Raw genomic sequence first — 19,612 nt, forward strand, 5'->3', positions numbered from 1 at the left:
GATAACATTAATCCATTAACTATCTTTCTTTTCACCCAAATAATGGATATATGCAGCGGACCAACCTGCGCCACGTGTCTAAACTAGCATGCTTACTTCAGCATGTCTAAGACCCTAGAACTCTCTAAAACTCAAGCATCCAAAAATAAAGAACATATCTCTTATTACTTACTAATAAAAAAAGATCGGTACTGGAGAAAAAACAAATATCCACCTACCTTTACCAGCTGTTAAAAATATAAGAAGTCCTTCTGTCAAATCCAATCGAAGAAAAACTTTGCAGGGGGTCATGCAGATGTGCAAAGCCAAATATCATTGCGCGTCTTGCTTTTCTTCTTCTTTGGGGTTTCGTGGCAGTTGGCGTCGCACTATACTGCCACCCTCTGGATGTAAGATTTTTTTACTAAACATAAATGGTTTGTGTTTAGACAACGCGTTAGGATTTTGTAGAGTCAAGTTGAGACATAATTACGTGGACCTTAATAGAAAAAAACATTTCATGTCACTTCCTTGTTCATTTTTTTGAGTGTACGGTGATCAGAGAGCTTACATGTCAGTTATACAGGTATACTGTAAAGTAGAGCCCTGCATTTCAGCCCCAACTTATTTACGCTCCTCTGGCCGGGCTTCGGGACAATTTTTACTTCATAGCTCACAAGCGGACCGGGCTTCGGGCTTGTTTTAGGCTTGTCCTCCTTTTTATATATTAGACATTCATTAATATTTCTAATATACATTAGAAATTCAGTAAATAAAGAAGCGATAAGAAGTTGATGATGGTCAATTTAAAACATCGAACACGTTTACATATCACGCTGACTAGTGTTGTCACGATACTGGAATTTCTAACTTCGATTCAATACCTAAAAAAATATCTATTCAATACCATTTTCGATACCACGGGGAATAAACTGCCATAGCAATAAGGCCCTAATAAGCAATAACAATATAGGCCTTTTTAATTTTTATTTGAAGTTAAATTGAACAAGACTAGACAATGAGGTATATATTTTTACATTATTTATTAATTGTTAATCTAATGTTAATTTTACTAATACATTTACTATTTAAAATCAAAGTTGTATTTGTCAGTATTAATGGACCAGACCCTGTTGAAAAAACCAGCCTATGCTGGTTTGGTATGTTTTGATGCTGGTTTGCTGATTTGTGCTGGTTTAAACTGTTCATGTTCTGGTTTAAGATGGTCATATGCTGATTTAAGATGGTTCTTAGCTGGTTTAAGATCAAACCAGCATCGATCAAAACATACCTTACCCATACTGGATTTTTCAACAGGGGAGCTTACATAAATAGTTGTATTTTTTAACTAACATTTAAAAGAGATTAATAAATACTTCCAACAAATGTATTGCTCATTCATTGTTCGTTAATGTTAGTTAATAGCCTACATTTTTATTTGGCTAAATTGGCTTTTATTCACATAGGCCCATACTGTAATCATTGATCAGCGCACATATAGACAGAAACGCAAACTTAAACGCAAGAAGTGTTGCAGAGACTCCGCATCTTTCTAACATTAACAACTTTTAACTGGAGCGAATGAGACGAGTGGATGAAATCATTGAACAGCGCACATACATAGAGCGCTATGGTAAACACTGGAGTGCAATCGTGTATCACACGCGAGAACTGTTGCGGAGACTTTACTCGCACCAGCTTTATTTCAAACATCAAATTAACCAGAGCGAACGAGACGAGTGGATGAAATCATTGATGAGCGCACATAAAGACAGAAACGCGTGCATTAAACATGAGAACTGTTGCGGACTGTGTACTAACATAAACAACATATAACCAGGGCGAACGAGACGAGTGGATGAAATCATTGATGAGCGCACATAAAGACAGAAACGCGTGCATTAAACATGAGAACTCTTGCGGACTGTGTACTAACATAAACAACATATAACCAGGTTGAATGAAATGAGTGGATTAAATTATTGATCAGCGCACATACATGGATCGCTATGGTAAACACGGGAAGCGTAACGAGCGTGCACCATGCCAGATGTGTTACTGAGACTGGCCATCTTTTCTAACATTAACATTATTTAACTGCCGCAAACGAGTCAAGTCTGTGAGAGGAGGCGGGGCTCTGTTATGCGTTCACGTGCAGTGTGTTAACTCACTGTCGGAAAAGAAAAAGAGGGCGGGAACGCGCAGCTGATATCGATACGTGGGACATGGGTATTGGAACCGTTTCAGATTCTTCAGTATCGATACTTATCGAAATTTCGATATTTTTGACAACACTAACGCTGACACACATTACACATTCTGCTTGCGCGTAGTTGCGCCCGCGCGTTCACACAGGTTTCCCTCGTCCACTATTCACCTCACGTGCAATGGAGAACATAAAGAGAAATATCGCAAATGGCGAACTTAAAACACAGAAAAACAAAGAGGAAAGGCAAACGTCTGGGCTGTTTTTCTACACGATGTTCTTTAAGATATTGTTCTTGTGGCTGTACCTGTGTTAGGAGGCTGTCTCGTTTTCTGTTTGGGATTAGACTTTTTTTCATTGGTAATTGTTGCCTAAGTGTAAGGTAAGATGGTCTGCATGTTGTTGTTATTATTATTATTTTAAATTGTTTCGATTTTACTTGTTTTCGTTTGTTTTCAGCATGTTGTTCGCCGTTGCGAGCACATCAGTTTATAAAAAAGTGCCCTTTTACTGTTGTGGTGATAATAAACGTTTAAACTAACATTGTGATATGCTTAAATTGTTGAGTTTTTTTCTTTATTAAAAAAAATCTTTGGATTTTATTGCAGGCAAGCCAAGTGTTGATTTGATAGACTAAATTAAGCAAACGTAGTCAACTCGCCATCGGCCGCTAGCCGCTTGGTCGTCTATTTAAAAAACAAAAAGTTTAATTTACCAAGCAAAAAAATGCTTATAAATTAACTTAATAAAGGGAAAAAATATATATAACTACTTGGCTATTAAAAAACCCAAAATGGAACTATTTTAATGGCTGCAACAGTAGTATTAACATCTTAAACGCTACAGTCAGAAAAACGAAAGGGAAGTTACACGCTTCATGTATACATTTGGACATTGTGTAAATCTATCTATTAAACGTGTAGAATAATTTCCAAAACATTATAAATGTTGCGTCCAGGCGTTCATGATATAAAAAATAAACATACAAGTATAACTTTTAAAATGGAGTGAACACGGAGCAGTTTTTCCGTGAGCGGGAATAGAAAACCCAGAGTGGATTCGGAGCGGAGTGATTAACAGAACGAGTAGAGAAGAACGTGCTTTCAAATCCACTTCAGGCTTTGATCACATCCCCCTTTAGCAGCTGAATACACCTCATCTTTTCAAATTCAAATGAAGAAATATATTGCACTATTTGAGAAATGTAATCCTATTTACAGCCTTAAAATTATGAAAAGTTAATATAAGGACAGACAGGAACTCTGCCATTGACGAAAAAAAATCAACTCGCTCCAGTTAACGGAAATCCATCGTAGCGACTGATAACATTAATCCATTAACTATCTTTCTTTTCACCCAAATAATGGATATATGCAGCGGACCAACCTGCGCCACGTGTCTAAACTAGCATGCTTACTTCAGCATGTCTAAGACCCTAGAACTCTCTAAAACTCAAGCATCCAAAAATAAAGAACATATCTCTTATTACTTACTAATAAAAAAAGATCGGTACTGGAGAAAAAACAAATATCCACCTACCTTTACCAGCTGTTAAAAATATAAGAAGTCCTTCTGTCAAATCCAATCGAAGAAAAACTTTGCAGGGGGTCATGCAGATGTGCAAAGCCAAATATCATTGCGCGTCTTGCTTTTCTTCTTCTTTGGGGTTTCGTGGCAGTTGGCGTCGCACTATACTGCCACCCTCTGGATGTAAGATTTTTTTACTAAACATAAATGGTTTGTGTTTAGACAACGCGTTAGGATTTTGTAGAGTCAAGTTGAGACATAATTACGTGGACCTTAATAGAAAAAAACATTTCATGTCACTTCCTTGTTCATTTTTTTGAGTGTACGGTGATCAGAGAGCTTACATGTCAGTTATACAGGTATACTGTAAAGTAGAGCCCTGCATTTCAGCCCCAACTTATTTACGCTCCTCTGGCCGCTCCTCTATGCTGCCCAAAAACCGCCGGTGGACCCGCCAGGTCAGTGTTTGCTGGGAACATTAATGTTAGTAAATCCAGATGTTACTTTTGGGTTTGTGGTGGGAAATATCCCACTTCCAAGTTGTCTTGAATGCAGTATCTTTTAAAACTACGTGATGATGTCACGAATATGTTAAGTAGCGTGTGACGTAGGGCTGTGTTCAAAATATCAATACAGTGATGCATCTGCCTCCGTATAGATTCTGCAGCACTTTTGAAATTAGCCAATTATTGTGCAAAAAATATTGTGTAACAATTATTAGTGGTGTAAAGGATCTGATCGGAGTTTATCCATGTTCCGTACGGATCGCCCCTCACAATTCTATATGCATGTGACCCGCGGATTAAATGCAAAGTTTCACCCATAAACAGGGTTTTTCCTGGCTCAAAATGAGGCGGAGGTGGTGCCATCCTGATCATGTACACACACGTAGGCCTACCGTACCAAAACCGTAACCAAAGTGACTTTGACATATTAAAAGTTCTAATAAAATTAGATTATGACAATTATTACATTATATAAAACATCAGTGTTTCCCAGAGAGTTTTGTGAGAAAATTTTGCATATTTTAAAGAGTACATTCCTCAATATTTTTAAGGGCTTATTTTGGTTTATGGAGTGTCCGACAACAAGTTTATGTACATACATGATGTAAAAATACTATTATTTCGTAATAATAAGCCGTTTTTATTACCTTACTTCTTGACTGACTCTCAAATGATTCGTTCCGCGATTCATCTGTGTAATCTCCGCCTTTCCGCCAGCGTAGTCTGATCTGATTGGTCAGATAGTGTAGTCTGCTGTGATTGGTCAGATGGTCTAGTCTGCTGTGATTGGTCAAATGGCCTAGTCTGCTGTGATTGGTCAAATGGTCTAGTCTGCTGTGATTGGTCAAATGGTCTAGTCTGCTGTGATTGGTCAAACGCGTTCAGCATGTGTCGCAAATGGACCGCCTATCATTACTACTGTATTACGGTTTGCAGGTGGTTGGATATTAACAGTGTATAGAGAGAGATGGCGTTGATTTTACCTTACCAGTTCGAGCCCAAGTCTGACGAATCATTCTTTAATCCTTATACAGATGCCAGTAAGAAAAATGACTGTTTTAGACACTTCTCTTGTAACAGTTAGTTATCACGGCACGGTGTTCGTATCTTCAGATGTTATTATAACTATAGTACACCACGCAGTTCTTGAAATAAAGACTTTGTGAGTTAATATGGTTGAACACTTACATTAGCGCAACGAGTTTATAGCTAACGTTAGGTAAACAAACAGTAACAACCCCAAAAATAACGGTAACGTTAGCTAAACACAGACATGAGATAACGTCACACAAATTTAATTTTAAGTAAAGACAAAAATAAAGAGTCACACTTACAGGTTGTGATTCGGTGGAGCTTACAGGTTTTAAGGAAAGACGTTTAATGTATCCTGCAGTAAAGGCGCCAAGATTGATGAAGCAATCTTTGGTAAAATGACGCGCTCAAAGTAAAACATTCGGTTTATACTCCTTTGGTGTCGTTTGAAAAATAAATAGTAACCATTTTTTCCTCAGAAGTTCTTCCTTTGGTAGTGAAAATAAGACTGACTTAGTTTCACTACATAGAACACAGCTTCTCTTAGACATGATGCACACGGCACGAACGAGCTAGTACAGTGTTTGGGGAGGAGAGAGTTAAGTTTTCGCAGTCAGTCCTAGGCGGGGATTATTTCTAGTGACGTAGATACATTGTGGTTAAAGATTCGGACAGGTCATGACTTGTTCGCGTGATTCAGAGTCGATTACCTTTTTTATAAGCTAATAACTTTGTTATTCGTTCACCTTCGGATTTACAACTTGGCAGATTGCTTACATTCAAACACGTCAAAATTAAACACTTCATGAAATTTATTTTTTATGATCTCGAGGAATGTACTCTTTAAAGGTAAATGTTGCATTTTAAGAGCAAAATTAAGTGTCTCAATGTATAAGAATACAATAGCTGCTATAGTAGTAATTTAATCATTGGCTCCATAGATATAAATGGGGATAATAGGGCTCAACACATGGTAAAATGGGAGTTCACAAACAGTCAAAACATGTAGAGCATGAGCCATCAAAAAATGAAGCAAAAAAAGTGTTTAACAGTTGAACTAATTTATTTATTACCATATGTTAAAACGCGGGCTGGGCATCGGGCCTTTTTCACAGTGCCATTGTCCCACTCCCCTGCATGGCAGTATCACTTTACTATCCGGACCAGACTGAGCATGCATACATTATTATGATGCAGCTAGGGCTGTGACGGTGTCAATTTTTTACCACCATGGTGGTAATGGACAAATCAACCACGGTGGTTGGGAAATATATATTTATATAAATAATATTTATATAATTATATTTGCGTGTAGAAACCACATGATGAGTGGAAGAGAAATATGGACCTTATTTAAATACTTGAAATTGAAATATGATATCTGAAATAAATGAGGATGAAACATCCGTCCATTTTTAATGCACAAATCCATCAGTGAAACGGCACACTACAGCATATAAAACATTTAAATAAACATCAGTAAATAATGAAAACTTAAATGATATAAGAAATTTAAGTATTAAATAAATATTTAAATAAATAAAGCTCTTGTTGCAGTGACAACTTCAGTCTCGCGTATTACCCTTACCGTCCTTAACAATTCCATTTGAAACAAAAATGATTTTTTTCTACATTAACTTGATAAAGAAACTAAACGAAATTTGAATAATTTGCCATTAAAAACAAAACTGAACTATTTGAATTGCTGTAACAGCCTGTGTAATGCGGAGGTACAAAAAACACGACGGGCTTCAGTCGGACTCGACTTCGGCTCCGTTATGTAGATGCGCTGCTAATTCAAACGACAGAAATGGTGTTTGTCAAAGGTCACTAAATGCAGACTGCTATTTTAGCTGGAAATAATATGGAAGCTGAACATAATGATGCTAACGCCATGAGGTAATGCTATCTGTTTGCTCAGTCATACACTGGTAAAATCATGTTTGTTGAAAACTGCAGTAAATACTGAAACATTAGTTAGATTTTACTTATACCTCAAATGTTGTATTCAGTATTGCTTGGTGACGTCTCAAATCCTGGCCAGTTCGTGTGTCTGCGTTTCAACCGCGAAAGTTGAAACAGTAGCGAGCGAGCATGCGTTCGTACGTACAGTATGTGTTTGTGCTGCCCATATTGCACTGAAACAACAGAGAGGGGGACGCATTTCGTCTAGCTGTGAACAATGGCACAGCAACGAAAACAATGGTGCAGAATTCAATGAAATTCAAAGAAATAATTGTTATAAGAAAAAAAAATTGGCTAGTTGTAAGACTGTGGCGGAACAAAAGAGACAATGGCGGGCTGCCATAGTCTCATCAATGCATTGGAAACACTGAAACATTACTTTTATTCAACAAAACAGAAATGTTTTTTTTTTTCAAATAGCTTTTTTATCATTTTCAACTAACTTTTCAGCCCACAATATTCTTACTAAATGAGCAAAGCTCATTCACATCTTGCAATCTCTGTGGTTCACTTTAAATGATTCAATGATCTCTTATATTCGCTAGTGAAATTCTGAAAACGGAAAAGTTCAATAGTTTAAATGAATTGGTTCAAATGAGTCATTCGTGTGCGAGTCGTTCTGAACGCAATGTGCGTTCATACTGGTGAACTCGCTGTGTACAGTATACGCTGATTCAACAATCCCTACTGCAAAGCTAAAGACATTACAATGATGCACGTCATGTTAATTTCAAGAAATTAAACGTACTTGGATGCAAAACAAAACAGCCATGAAACACAGCTAGCTGTTGTTCTGCAACTCTTTTTAGCACCTCAGTGTGCAGATAACGAAACAGCGCATCCATTGTGGCGTAATGCTGCAACTGCAGTTACAAATGACAGTCTGTTAAATGCACGCAGCATTTCTTGTGAAGACACCCTACTTTTGGCGAGAGTCTGAGGCGGCACGACATTTGACGGAGGCGGTCGCCTCCAATTTCTCTATGCAGGAAAAACCCTGATAAAGTGTAAGTTTAAGCGACCGGCGCGTCTCTACATCCGCTCTCTTACCTTCTCTCTGCATCCGTGAGCGCGGTATACATGAAAGCGCAGTCTCGTAACAAACGTTTGTGTTTAAGGCAAAGTTAGTGTCGTGTAGGCGCTAATTCAACACACACATGACGCAGCACTGCTTCTGTATGTAGAGACGCGCCGGTCGCTTATAATACAGTAACGTGTTTGAAAAGACGTGGAAGAGCCACAGTAAATGTGTGTATAATAGAAAGTGAAGAGCAAAGACCTGCTTAAATCTTACAGCACTTTTACATTTATAATATTATATCTAGAAATCTGACATCTAGAAATCCGTCATCTATTTCAATTCAACATATTTATTTTTTAATTACTATATAATAATTTACTTTGCACATTAATGCATATATTTATTCGTTATACATACCCTGTAGTCTATTTGTAAAACTATTTTAGAAACAAGGGTCTCTGTTTAAGGACTTGATCTTTTGCAACTTTATACTCTTTATCAGGGCTCTAGACTGCGACCAAAATTCTCGCAAATGCAATCGTTTTTTTATAATGTGCGAGCTAAAATTAGTCCGGGTCTCATTGGTGCGAGTGCGTAAAACTAATTTTTGCCCGCCAAAGATTTATTTGAACATTAAATGTGATTTATGAGTAGCGAATGATGCGCTTGTGATTAGTGCAGGCAAGAGCAAGCAATCTCTGTCTCCAAACTAAAGTGGGTGTTGACTTCATTCGGTGTTGCGCAGACCGAACAGCATAAAAGCATCACGGGACAGAGTGCTCCATGTGCTTTTAAAACGCTCTCACGGAACATTGATGTCATATTACGATCGCTCTGCACAGCGCTTAATGAAGTCGAGCATGTTGGTTTCTGAACGGTTTCTCTCCCTCACACTTTAATCAAAAGCAAGGTCGGAAGACAGAATCCATGTTTCACGTGGCGCATTCGGAGAATATTTTTACCTGAATTGCAGCTGGGTGTGAATGTGCTCAAAAACATGTTGCCTTTTCTTCCCTGACAAGTGTTCCACACATGCAGCTGACATAAAGGAAAAATCTTATCCAGTGAAGTGTTTTCAGTAGGGGTGTAACGATACTTCGTATTACGATATTTCGCGATGCAAAAATGTTACGATGCGCATCGTAGAGAGATGGGGATATTTTACGATATGTTTAATTCTATTCGTTCAGCGGTCAAGACGCTACCTACTCTGCGCCAGCGTGTCACTTGTTCTTATCTCACATATGCGGTAGAGAGAGAAGCACAAGACATAATCTGTGTCTCCAATTGGTTTACAAAGCGTCATATTTTCCTTCACAGTCGCCGTTAAAACACAGCAAACTTGAAGCGTGACTGCAGGCGAGTCACCCCGAAACTCATTACAAAGGCAGCACAAACATTTTTAAATGCCAATGTTAATTTATCCGCTAATGTGATGCAACATAAAGTAAGCCAAAAGAACCAAGCGCTATTCTGATCAGAGAAGCGATGAAGTGAGTCGTATGCGAGTATGTGATTTGCATGATTGAAGAAATGTAATAGTTTATGTAATATGCCTTTTTGAAAGATTTTTCTCATTCATTACTGTGTCAAGCAAAGACAGCGCAGCTTCAGAGAGACACAAGCCAATAGTGCTTGAGCATGAGCTCTGTCAGAGCATTTCATTTGTTGAATGTACTGAATGAACACGCCCTTCACTGAACGAACGAGTCAATTGAGTCAAAATGAGACTGAATGAACTGCTACATGTCGTTCATGGTCTAATATTCTCTGTATTACAACAATGCATATCCAGTAGTTACTCAACTTTTCTGAAAAATAAAGGTAATGACCTGGTTTAATTTAATTCCAAGATAAAGTAAATTATGTCGAAACAGTTAAATCTTTGTATGGAACATTTAATTACACCAATTAAACGAGTTAATCCAGATAGATTTTAGTAGACTAATATAATGTAGATTACGTCGACTAAAAATAGACTAAAACTATGATAAATTGGGATGACTAAAACTAAATTGCATTTTAGTCAAAAGACTATGACTAAAACTAAATCAAAATTTGCTCTCAAAATTGACACTGATCTTAATTCTAATTTAAGTTAAGCCTTAAAATGTTAAAATTCTTTATTAAGTTGTATGTGCAACAAAATAAGTTACTGAAATTGTTAATATTTTGAAAATAAATGTTATTTGTATTTCAGTTTCATTTTTTAATTTTGTTCAAAATCAAGATGTGTATCGTATCGTGAACCCAGCATCGAGATATGTACCGAATCGTGAGCTGAGTGTATCGTTACACCCCTAGTTTTCAGTTAACGTTTATCTTTTCCTATGTCCTAACAGCTATGAAAAACAAACATCGTGTCAATGTCCGATTCACAATGTAATGACTCATTTGAACCGATTCATTTTGTTAAAACAACTCTTATGTCAAACACTGAATTTACGAGACTCACTCTCTGAACCCATCAAATCAGTCACTCAAAACACATCAGAACACAAGCGTGCTTAGATCATTTAACAAGAGTGGTTAGTAAGATTAAGTATTTAAAGTTTATTTATGACAATGTTTAGTGAAGAACATATATAATAATTTAGTTCCGAGTTACTTTTGAGTTTTCAGCTAGCTAATTTGGTTTAATTTTTTTGGTAAAAATAAGAATGCCAGTGGCAAAATTACAGCTTTTTGCAAAGAGGGAGGATTGTGAAGATTGACAGGTTATATTAGTGTCAGAACATTTCATAGTTTTGTAATGCAAATATGAAGCGGTCTATAGCCGACTATTTTAAAAGACAGAGTGACAAATTAACAGAACGATTTATCACCTGAGGTCATTATGCAAGGTCTTTGATTACTATAACAAAGGGTGCGACCAAATTGTAAATTGGTGTGACCCCCTGAGAAAGGGGGTCACACCAGTGTGACCAGTGGGAAAAACGAGTCTAGAGCCCTGTTTATGCTCTTTAAACTACTTTATGAATTGATTTGTCAGATTAACTGATAAGTAGTTATGAATGGCAATTTTCTATACACAGCCCTAGTGTGATGTCATAGCGCCACAGTTTCACTTAATCCTAGCGGAAACACTGCAGTTGTTGGTTAGTCAGATAAATGTGGAACAGATATGTTTGAATTGTTTTTTTGAAAGTTGTCATGGAGACTGGCAGTTCATTTTAACACAGAGTAACCAAATAAGTAAAGGTTTTTGCAAACGATGTCCTGCAAAACAAGAGCAACCAGCTGTCTCGATTCTCCCGTAAGTAGTTGTAAGGACCCAGGAATGTTTGCTCCACTTTTACTGGCACTAGGGCTGGGCGATGTGATGATGTTATCATATATCGCCGATGTCTCGCAAATATCCCGATGTCGATTACAAAAGACTGATACCAGACGATAATCGATAATATTGGAAAATATGCGTTATAACATTATGATGCGAAACTTAATATAATCTAAACCACATCGACAAAATAAACAGGTAGAATGATTTAACAACGAAAATACACTATCTTATTCCCGTAGCAGTATAAAATAAACAGGTAGGATGATTTTATAGCGCAAAAAAATTACGTAACATTGATGTGCGCATGCCTGGTGGGATAATCTTATGGGTAGGATAAAATTTCAGGAGATCTGCAACATTTTTCTACTGCATAAAAGCTTTATGGTGTATCTACGTGCTTTACCTGATGAAAGAAGTCACTGCAACACTGGTTTGTGCACGGGTGCGTGTTTGTTTGGCAGTTGGCGGGTCCGGAACGAATTCCCTCCCGGTCCATATCCGCAGATTGTTCGCATGCGCAACATTGCATGAAGAAGTCAAACACCCGATATTATCGGATATCGCGGTGATTTTAAAGTCGATTATCGATAAAAAAAAAAAGTAACTCATCGCCCAGCCCTAACTGGGACTCACATTTGCTTTTAAAGACACAAATTTGTCTATTTCATGTATAAACACTCAACCTACTTTCCCACTGTGCAGGTAACAGTTACTGATATGCCTTTGTGCTTTAAAAGTTGCTCTTCGAAGACCCGTCAACTCTTGAGAAAATAAGAAATAATTGAAAATATATTCATGATATATCAGGCCACTTCTTCATTTCATCGTCCCACTGTGTGATACATTGCGGGTGTGAAAAATATTTACCAACTGTTTAATGCTGCGCTTCCACGACACCACTTGCATTGTTTTCCATTGGCCGGCTAATAAGACGGAAGTTTCCACACAAAAAGCAAGTACGTCATGTCGTTTTACTTGCGTTTAGGATATTACAATGAAGTTTAACCGCAAAAGATCGTTTAGGATATTACAATGAAGTTTAACCTCAAAAGATCAAGTTTTTTTATCATTCGCTCATTTGAACCTTTCATTTGTTCTCGTCTCTTTGTAGACTATGGAGCTGAAGATACGGTTATGTGTGGTGCTGCTCTCTCTGGGTCTAGCCCTCACGGGTTACGTAAGGGCAAAGGAAAAGCCTGATGACATGGAGATGGATGTTGAGAATGCTGTAGATGATGTGCAGGAAGATGATGAGGAACAGAAGCCCCCTCCATCCCTGTCAGCACCCACCGTAAGACCTTAACCCAGCTCAGACTGCAAGTACTTGAAAAAGGCCAGGATCAACTCAATTAGTTCAATATTTCACTTTAACTTAAAGTATTAGGTGACACAGGGTTAAACGGAGGGCATCCGAGTCAACCTGCTGACCTACAAACCAACTCATTACCACCTCAGTGCCAAACATTAAAAAAGCAGAATTTACATTAATGACCTCTGACTGAAATACCGGAGACACGTAAAACTAAACAAAGCATGATAAGGTTGAAAAAAAGAAAAAGGTTACTGTTGAATAAGATTTAACAAAAATATTCCAGAAGTGTAATGTTTGAGTGAAGTAGTACTTAGATTTAACATCTGACCCAAACATTATTGTATATTAAAGGTGACATACAAAGCTCCAGAGCCAATGGGCGAGCACTACTTTGCGCAGTCTTTTGATAAAGGAACACTTCAGGGGTAAGATATCTACTGAACCCAAATCATGTATATGAATGCTTTATAAGACAATGTACTCTCATATTTATGACAAATATAAAGGCAGATGAATAGCTTTGATTGTTAAAGTTGTTTTTTCTTTACTAGATGGGTTTTATCCCAGGCCAAGAAGGATGGTATTGATGAGGAAATTGCAAAGTATGATGGTAATTGTTTCATTTCCTCAACCTAAATTACACACTGGAGATCTTTCAGTATTTAGTTATGTAATAGGCTATACTGCCATCATTGACTTTTTTTGCTGTTATATTATCTTTAAAAGGTATAAAGCGAAGTGTCTTTCTAAATGACATATTAGCCAAATAATGTAATTTTGCATCATAGCCAAACATGATTCACTAATTCCTCAAATTCACAAAACTACCTCAAAGCAATATCCCTAAACAGTATGTGTAAATGAGACCGGTATGTGTCATTCTCATGTGGTCAGATTGTAAGCAAAACTAACATGGATGACAAGCAATATTATCAGTCAGCTAATGTTTTTTAAGCTAATGGTTTTTAAATGAAAACTGGCTGTATTATTTGATGAAGTTGTGGTGTGTTTTGTGAAGGTAATTGGGAAGTTGAAGAGATGCAGGACACCAAACTACCGGGTGATAAAGGTCTGGTTTTAAAGTCTAGAGCCAAACATCACGCCATTTCTGGTCTTCTGCTGAGACCCTTCGTCTTTGAAACCAAATCTCTCATAGTCCAGTGAGTATTCCTCTGTGTTCTTACCTGTACTTTTATTTACGACTATGAGTTTAAAATGCTATGAAGTTTGAATATCAAGGGATCTAAAGGGATAGTTCATCCAAAAATCAACTTTGTGAGATTTTTTACTCACCCACCTGACGTTAAACATGTTTAGTGAACTTCCGGCATCTTCAGAGCACTAATAAAGATATTTAGGTGACATCCGAGAGCTTTCCATGCCTCCTCATTGAAACCATGGTGTCAGTTTTTGCCAAGGTCCAGAAAAGTACTAAAGACATCGTTAAATTAGTCCATCTGCGCATAGTGGCTCAGTTGAATTTTTTTGAAGCGACGAGAATGCTTTATGTGCGAAAAACAAACCATAATACCGACTTTAATCGATATATTCTCCTCTGTCTTGTCAGTGTATGGCGCGCGTTCACGAGAGCACTTCTTTGTCTTCTGCATGTAAACACAGAGTTGCGCTTCCGCGTTGTGAGTCAGAGCGCCGGCATCCAATAGAGGCAAGCCCCATGCGGCGTTCGGCGCACAAACCTGTCTACTTTTGAAGTGCTCTCGTCCAAGAAGACGACGAAGAAGTGTTCTCGTGAATGTAAAATAATGCGTCTGACACAAAGCTTCAGTACCGAGCCATGCTCGCTGGTTTATTGTTGCACTTCTTATGCACGCCAACAACGTGCTACGACATCACGTAAAACTACAGACGTCAGAGCTTCACTTAAAGGAACAAGCACACAATAGCAATGCATAACAGTGAACGCGCCCCATACACTGACAAGACAGAGGAGAATATATCGATTAAAGTCTTTTTTTTTTTTTCGCACAAAGTATTCTCGTCACTTCAAAAAAATTCAACTGAGCCACTTTGTGCAGATGGACCTATTTAACGATGTCTTTAGTACTTTTCTGGACCTTGGCAAAAACTGACACCATGGTTTCAGTGAGGAGTTAATATAATCTCATATGTTATTAATTAGGCATTTATATTTGTTTTTATTGGTGAATATTAAACTAAACCCATCAAGATGACTCGCAGCACCCGTATGACCCTGTGTTAGATTATGAAGAGCACTTACACATGTGAACAGTACCTATAGCCACGGAAAAAATTAAGAGATCACTCCAGTTTTGCCTTTAATTAGCATTTCTACATGTATTGCAAGCATTCCAGTCCAGTGTGTCTTGAATTTCAACAAACATCAGGAGTGACATACAGTAAAGTGTATAATGAATGAGAGCTATGATTAAAAATCAGGCTTATTCCATCATGTGACCCAGTCTGTGAAATCTAAAGAGTGTTTCTGTGATTTTCTGTATTCTACATAAAATCATTTTATGTAATCTAAAGAACATTCTGTGAAGATATAACCTTGATATCTTGACTGTGCAAGGCCATGTCAAATATTCAAATTATAGTGAAATAAATGCTTGAAATCAAATTTGATGATCAGATTCAGAGACTTTAGCCTGGTTTTCTCAGACTGGGTCACATATATTTATTTTTAAAATATTTAAGTATTCTGAAAACCAGTTTTCCCTTTTAATGTTGTGCAAATAAATGCAAATATAAAACAATAATTTTATTTTAATTTTGGGTGAAATTCTGTCAGTAGTTCACAGAAAAAAACAGTATTCAGAAAAACTGAAAGTAATTTTAGTGGTCTCTAAATTTTCAGAGGCTGTGTATATGAAATGTATATGTATTAGAATGTGTATGTCCATCACACGTTTGGTCCTACATTTCATATGAAGTGGCATTAAAATGGTCTTAAAAGTCTAAAAATTTAACTTGCTTATATCTGTAGACACCCTGAAATGATAATGCTTTTGAGCACTTAGTATTAGTGTTGTCACGATACCAAATTTCGGTACCAGTCAGTACTAAATGTGATGATACTTGCATTTCCCGCTATCATTTTGAGCGCTGTTGAGCAAATTATGGAAAACCTCTGATTGGCTATTGTGTTTCTAAGGTCATCGGATATGTCTTCTAATAGCTCCTTACGGAGCGCTTGCGCAACCAAACCCGGAAGCGCGTGAAATGATCATTGCATTGCACTCTCTACCGAGCACTTACACAGATTAGAAGACATATCCGATGACCTTAGAAACACAATAGCCAATCAGAGGTCTTTCATAATTTGCTCAACAGCGCTCAAAATGATAGCGGGAATGCAAGTATCGTCACATTTTAGTACCGACTGGTACCATAATTTGGTATCGTGACAACACTACTTAGTATCATTATATACAGGTACATCTAAAAAAATTAGAATATTGTGAAAAAGGACAATATTTTTTGTCACTCAATTCAGAAAGTGAAACCCATATATCAGGGATTTCCTGGCTCAAAATGAGGTGGTGCAACACACGTGTAAGCCTTAAATTTATTCAATCAAACAGAAAAGTTGAAAATTTGAATATAAGACTTTTTTATAAGACTTTTTAGCCCATAAGTAACCAGTGTAACTATATGAGCAAAACTCATTCACACTCCACGTTCTCTTGTAGTTCACTGAGCTTTGAGAGATTCACTGATCTTTTACATTCTTTGTAAACGAATTGGTTCAAAGGAGTCATTTGTTTGCGAGTCGTTCTGATCGCAATGTGCGTTCATACTGGCGAACTCGCTGTGTACAGAATAACGCTGATTCAACGAGCCAACTTCACAGCTAAAAATATTACAATGATGTACAGCAAGTTAATTTAGGAAACCTTTTCAAGAAATTGAACGTAAAACATCTGAACAGCCATGAAACACTGCTAATACAGCTCCTAGTATAGCTCTTTTACTGAACTTTTCAGCGTCTCACTGTGCTGGTAACGAAACAGCGCCTCCATTGTGGCGTAATGCTGCAACTGCAGTTAAAATGACAATCTGTTTAATGCACGCATTGTTTTTTGTGAAGACACTCGACATATTTTTGACTAGAGTCTGAGGCAGAGTCTTGACTAGAGTCACGAAATTTGACTGAGGCGGCCCCCTCCAATTTCTTTATGCAGGAAAAACCCTGTATATTGTATAGATTTATTACACAGAGTGAAATATTTCAAGCCTTTTATTTCTTGAAATTTTGATGATTATGGCTTAAAGATAATGAAAACCCAAAATTCTGTGTCTCAGAAAAGTTGAATATTACATAAGATCAATAAAAATGTATATTTGTGTTTTCTGAAGTCCATGCAGCCATCTACCAGGAAATTTTAGAGCACTTCATGCTTCCTTCTGCTAACAAGCATTATGGAGATGCTGATTTCATTTTCGGGCAGGACTGCCTACACTGCCAAAGGTACCAAAAGCTAATTCAATGACTATGGTGGTACTGTGCTTGATTGGCTAGCAAACCCGCCTGACTTGAACCCCATAGAGAATCTATGGGGTATTGTCAAGAGGAAGATGAGTGACACCAGACCCAACAATGCAGATGACCTGAAGGCCGCTATCAAAGCAACACTTGAGCAGTGCCACAGGCTGATTGCCTCCATGCCAGGCCACATTGATGCAGTAGTTCATGCAAAAAGAGGCCCAACCAAATATTGAGTGCATAGAAATGTCAGGCTTCTGAAAAGTATGTTCATTTCTGTTTAAAATATCCTTTTTTTATTGATCTTATGTAATATTCTAATTTCCTGAGACACTGAATTTTGGGTTTCATTTATCTGTAAGCCATAATCATCAAAAATTCAAGAAATAAAGGGTTGAAATATTTCACTTTGTGTAATGAATCTATATAATATACAGTGAGGGAAATAATTATTTGATCCCCTGCTGATTTTGTAAGTTTGCCTGCTTACAAAGAAATGAAGGATGTATCATTTTTATGGTAGGTTTATTTTAACTGATAGAAACCGAATATTAACCAAAAAATCTGGGGGAAAAATGTATTTAAAGGTTATAAATTGATTTGCATTTCAGTCAGTGAAATAAGTATTTGATCCCCTACCAACTAGCAAGAATTCTGACTCCACAGATTGGTTATGTGCCTATATGGACCACAGATTAGTCCTGTCACTTTAAGAAAGTACTCCTAAGTCAGCTTGTTATGTATATAAAAGATGCCTGCCAACAGAATCTGTATCTTCCATTTCAACCTCTTCACCACCATGGTCAAGACCAAATAGGTTTCAAAGGATGTCAGGGACAAGATTGTAGACCTGCACAAACCTTGAATAGGCTACAGACAGAAGCTTGGTGAGAAGGAGACAACTGTTGGTGCGATTATTTGGAAATAGAAGAAATACGAAATAACTGTCAATTGCCCTTGGTCTGGAGCTCCCTGCAAGATTTCCCCAATGGGGTAAAGATGATCATGAGAAAGCACCCGCAAGGTCCTCCTACCCAAGAAGGCCCGCCTGGCTCGTCTGAAGTTTGACAATGAACATCAAAATGATTCAGAAAAGGCTTTTGAGAAAGTGCTGCGAGACCAAAATTGACTCCTGTTTTTGGAGGGAGAGAAATGCTGACTATGACCCCAAGAACACCATCCCTACAGAGAAGCACAGTGTTGGAAACATTATGCTTTAGGGCTTTTTCTCTGCCACAGGTACAGGATGACTTCACCGCATTGAGGGGCTGAGGGACAGGCCCATGTACCGTAAGAACCTCCTCCCCTTAACTAGATCACTGAAGATGGGTCGTGGATGTGCCTTTAACATGACAAAGACCCCAAACATATTGCCAAGACAACCAAAGAGTGGTTTAAGGAGAAGCACATTAAATGTCCTAGCCAGTCTAGACCCTAGTCCTATAGAAAATCTGTGAAGGAGGCTAAAACTCCAATTTGCTGAGCGACAGCCAAGAAACCTTAAAGATTGACAGAGGAGTGGACTAAATGTATCCGGACACATGTGCAAACCTGGTGACCAACTATCAGAAATGTCTTACCTCTGTGCTTGCCAACAAGGGTTTCTCCACCAAGTACAACGTTATGTTTTGCTCGGGGATCAAATACTTATTTCACTGACTGAAATGCAAATCAATTTATTACCTTTATATAACATTTTTTCCCCCTGATTTTTTTAATATTCTGTCTCTATCAGTCAAAATAAACCTACCATAAAAATGATAGACCCTTCATTTCTTTGTAAGCAGGCAAACTTACAAAATCCGCAGGAGATCTGAAATGAGTGACAAAAAACATTGACCTTTTTCATGATATTCAAATTTTTTGAGATGTACCTGTATAATTGTGCATATTTAAGGTTTGTGTAAATAAAAATAACTTTTTTCCTCAGGTATGAGGTGAACTTTCAGACAGGCATTGACTGTGGTGGTGCTTATGTTAAACTGCTGTCTCAAACAGATGACCTCAACCTGGTAAGACTGCACATACAGTGTTTCCCTACATACAGGTACCTGTACTTCAGATGCAAAACCCTTTAAAAGCCACCACAGTCAAAAATGAGATTACAATGTTGAGTTGATGCTCTAAATATCTGGCATTGCAAGTAAATGGGATGCCTGATGAAAAAAGCTCAATTAAAGGAGACATATTCTGGAAAAGGTGTTTGAACACTAATATGTGTCTGTAGTGTATGTACAAACCAGCTCCTTTTTTATAATCCACATAAACCACAAGTAGTCTCTTCCAGCTAGCATTTTTAGATTCTCCACTACG

At 37.6% G+C, this 19,612-nt stretch overlaps 1 protein-coding gene across 4 annotated transcripts in view; it reads left to right on the plus strand.

The window, feature by feature from the left end:
• canx (calnexin) overlaps window positions 1-19,612 on the plus strand; it is a 91,435-nt gene that overhangs the window by 26,794 nt on the left and 45,029 nt on the right. For all 4 annotated transcript variants that reach the window (XM_057348846.1, XM_057348847.1, XM_057348845.1 and 1 more), the window contains 5 exons: window positions 12,631-12,810; window positions 13,183-13,256; window positions 13,383-13,441; window positions 13,850-13,991; window positions 19,230-19,311. In XM_057348846.1, coding sequence (XP_057204829.1) covers window positions 12,634-12,810; window positions 13,183-13,256; window positions 13,383-13,441; window positions 13,850-13,991; window positions 19,230-19,311 — 534 coding nt within the window. In that variant the 5' untranslated portion in view covers window positions 12,631-12,633. The remainder of the gene's footprint in view (window positions 1-12,630; window positions 12,811-13,182; window positions 13,257-13,382; window positions 13,442-13,849; window positions 13,992-19,229; window positions 19,312-19,612) is intronic.

This window comes from Triplophysa rosa, linkage group LG13 (assembly GCF_024868665.1).
Source record: "Triplophysa rosa linkage group LG13, Trosa_1v2, whole genome shotgun sequence".
Lineage (NCBI taxonomy): Eukaryota > Metazoa > Chordata > Actinopteri > Cypriniformes > Nemacheilidae > Triplophysa > Triplophysa rosa.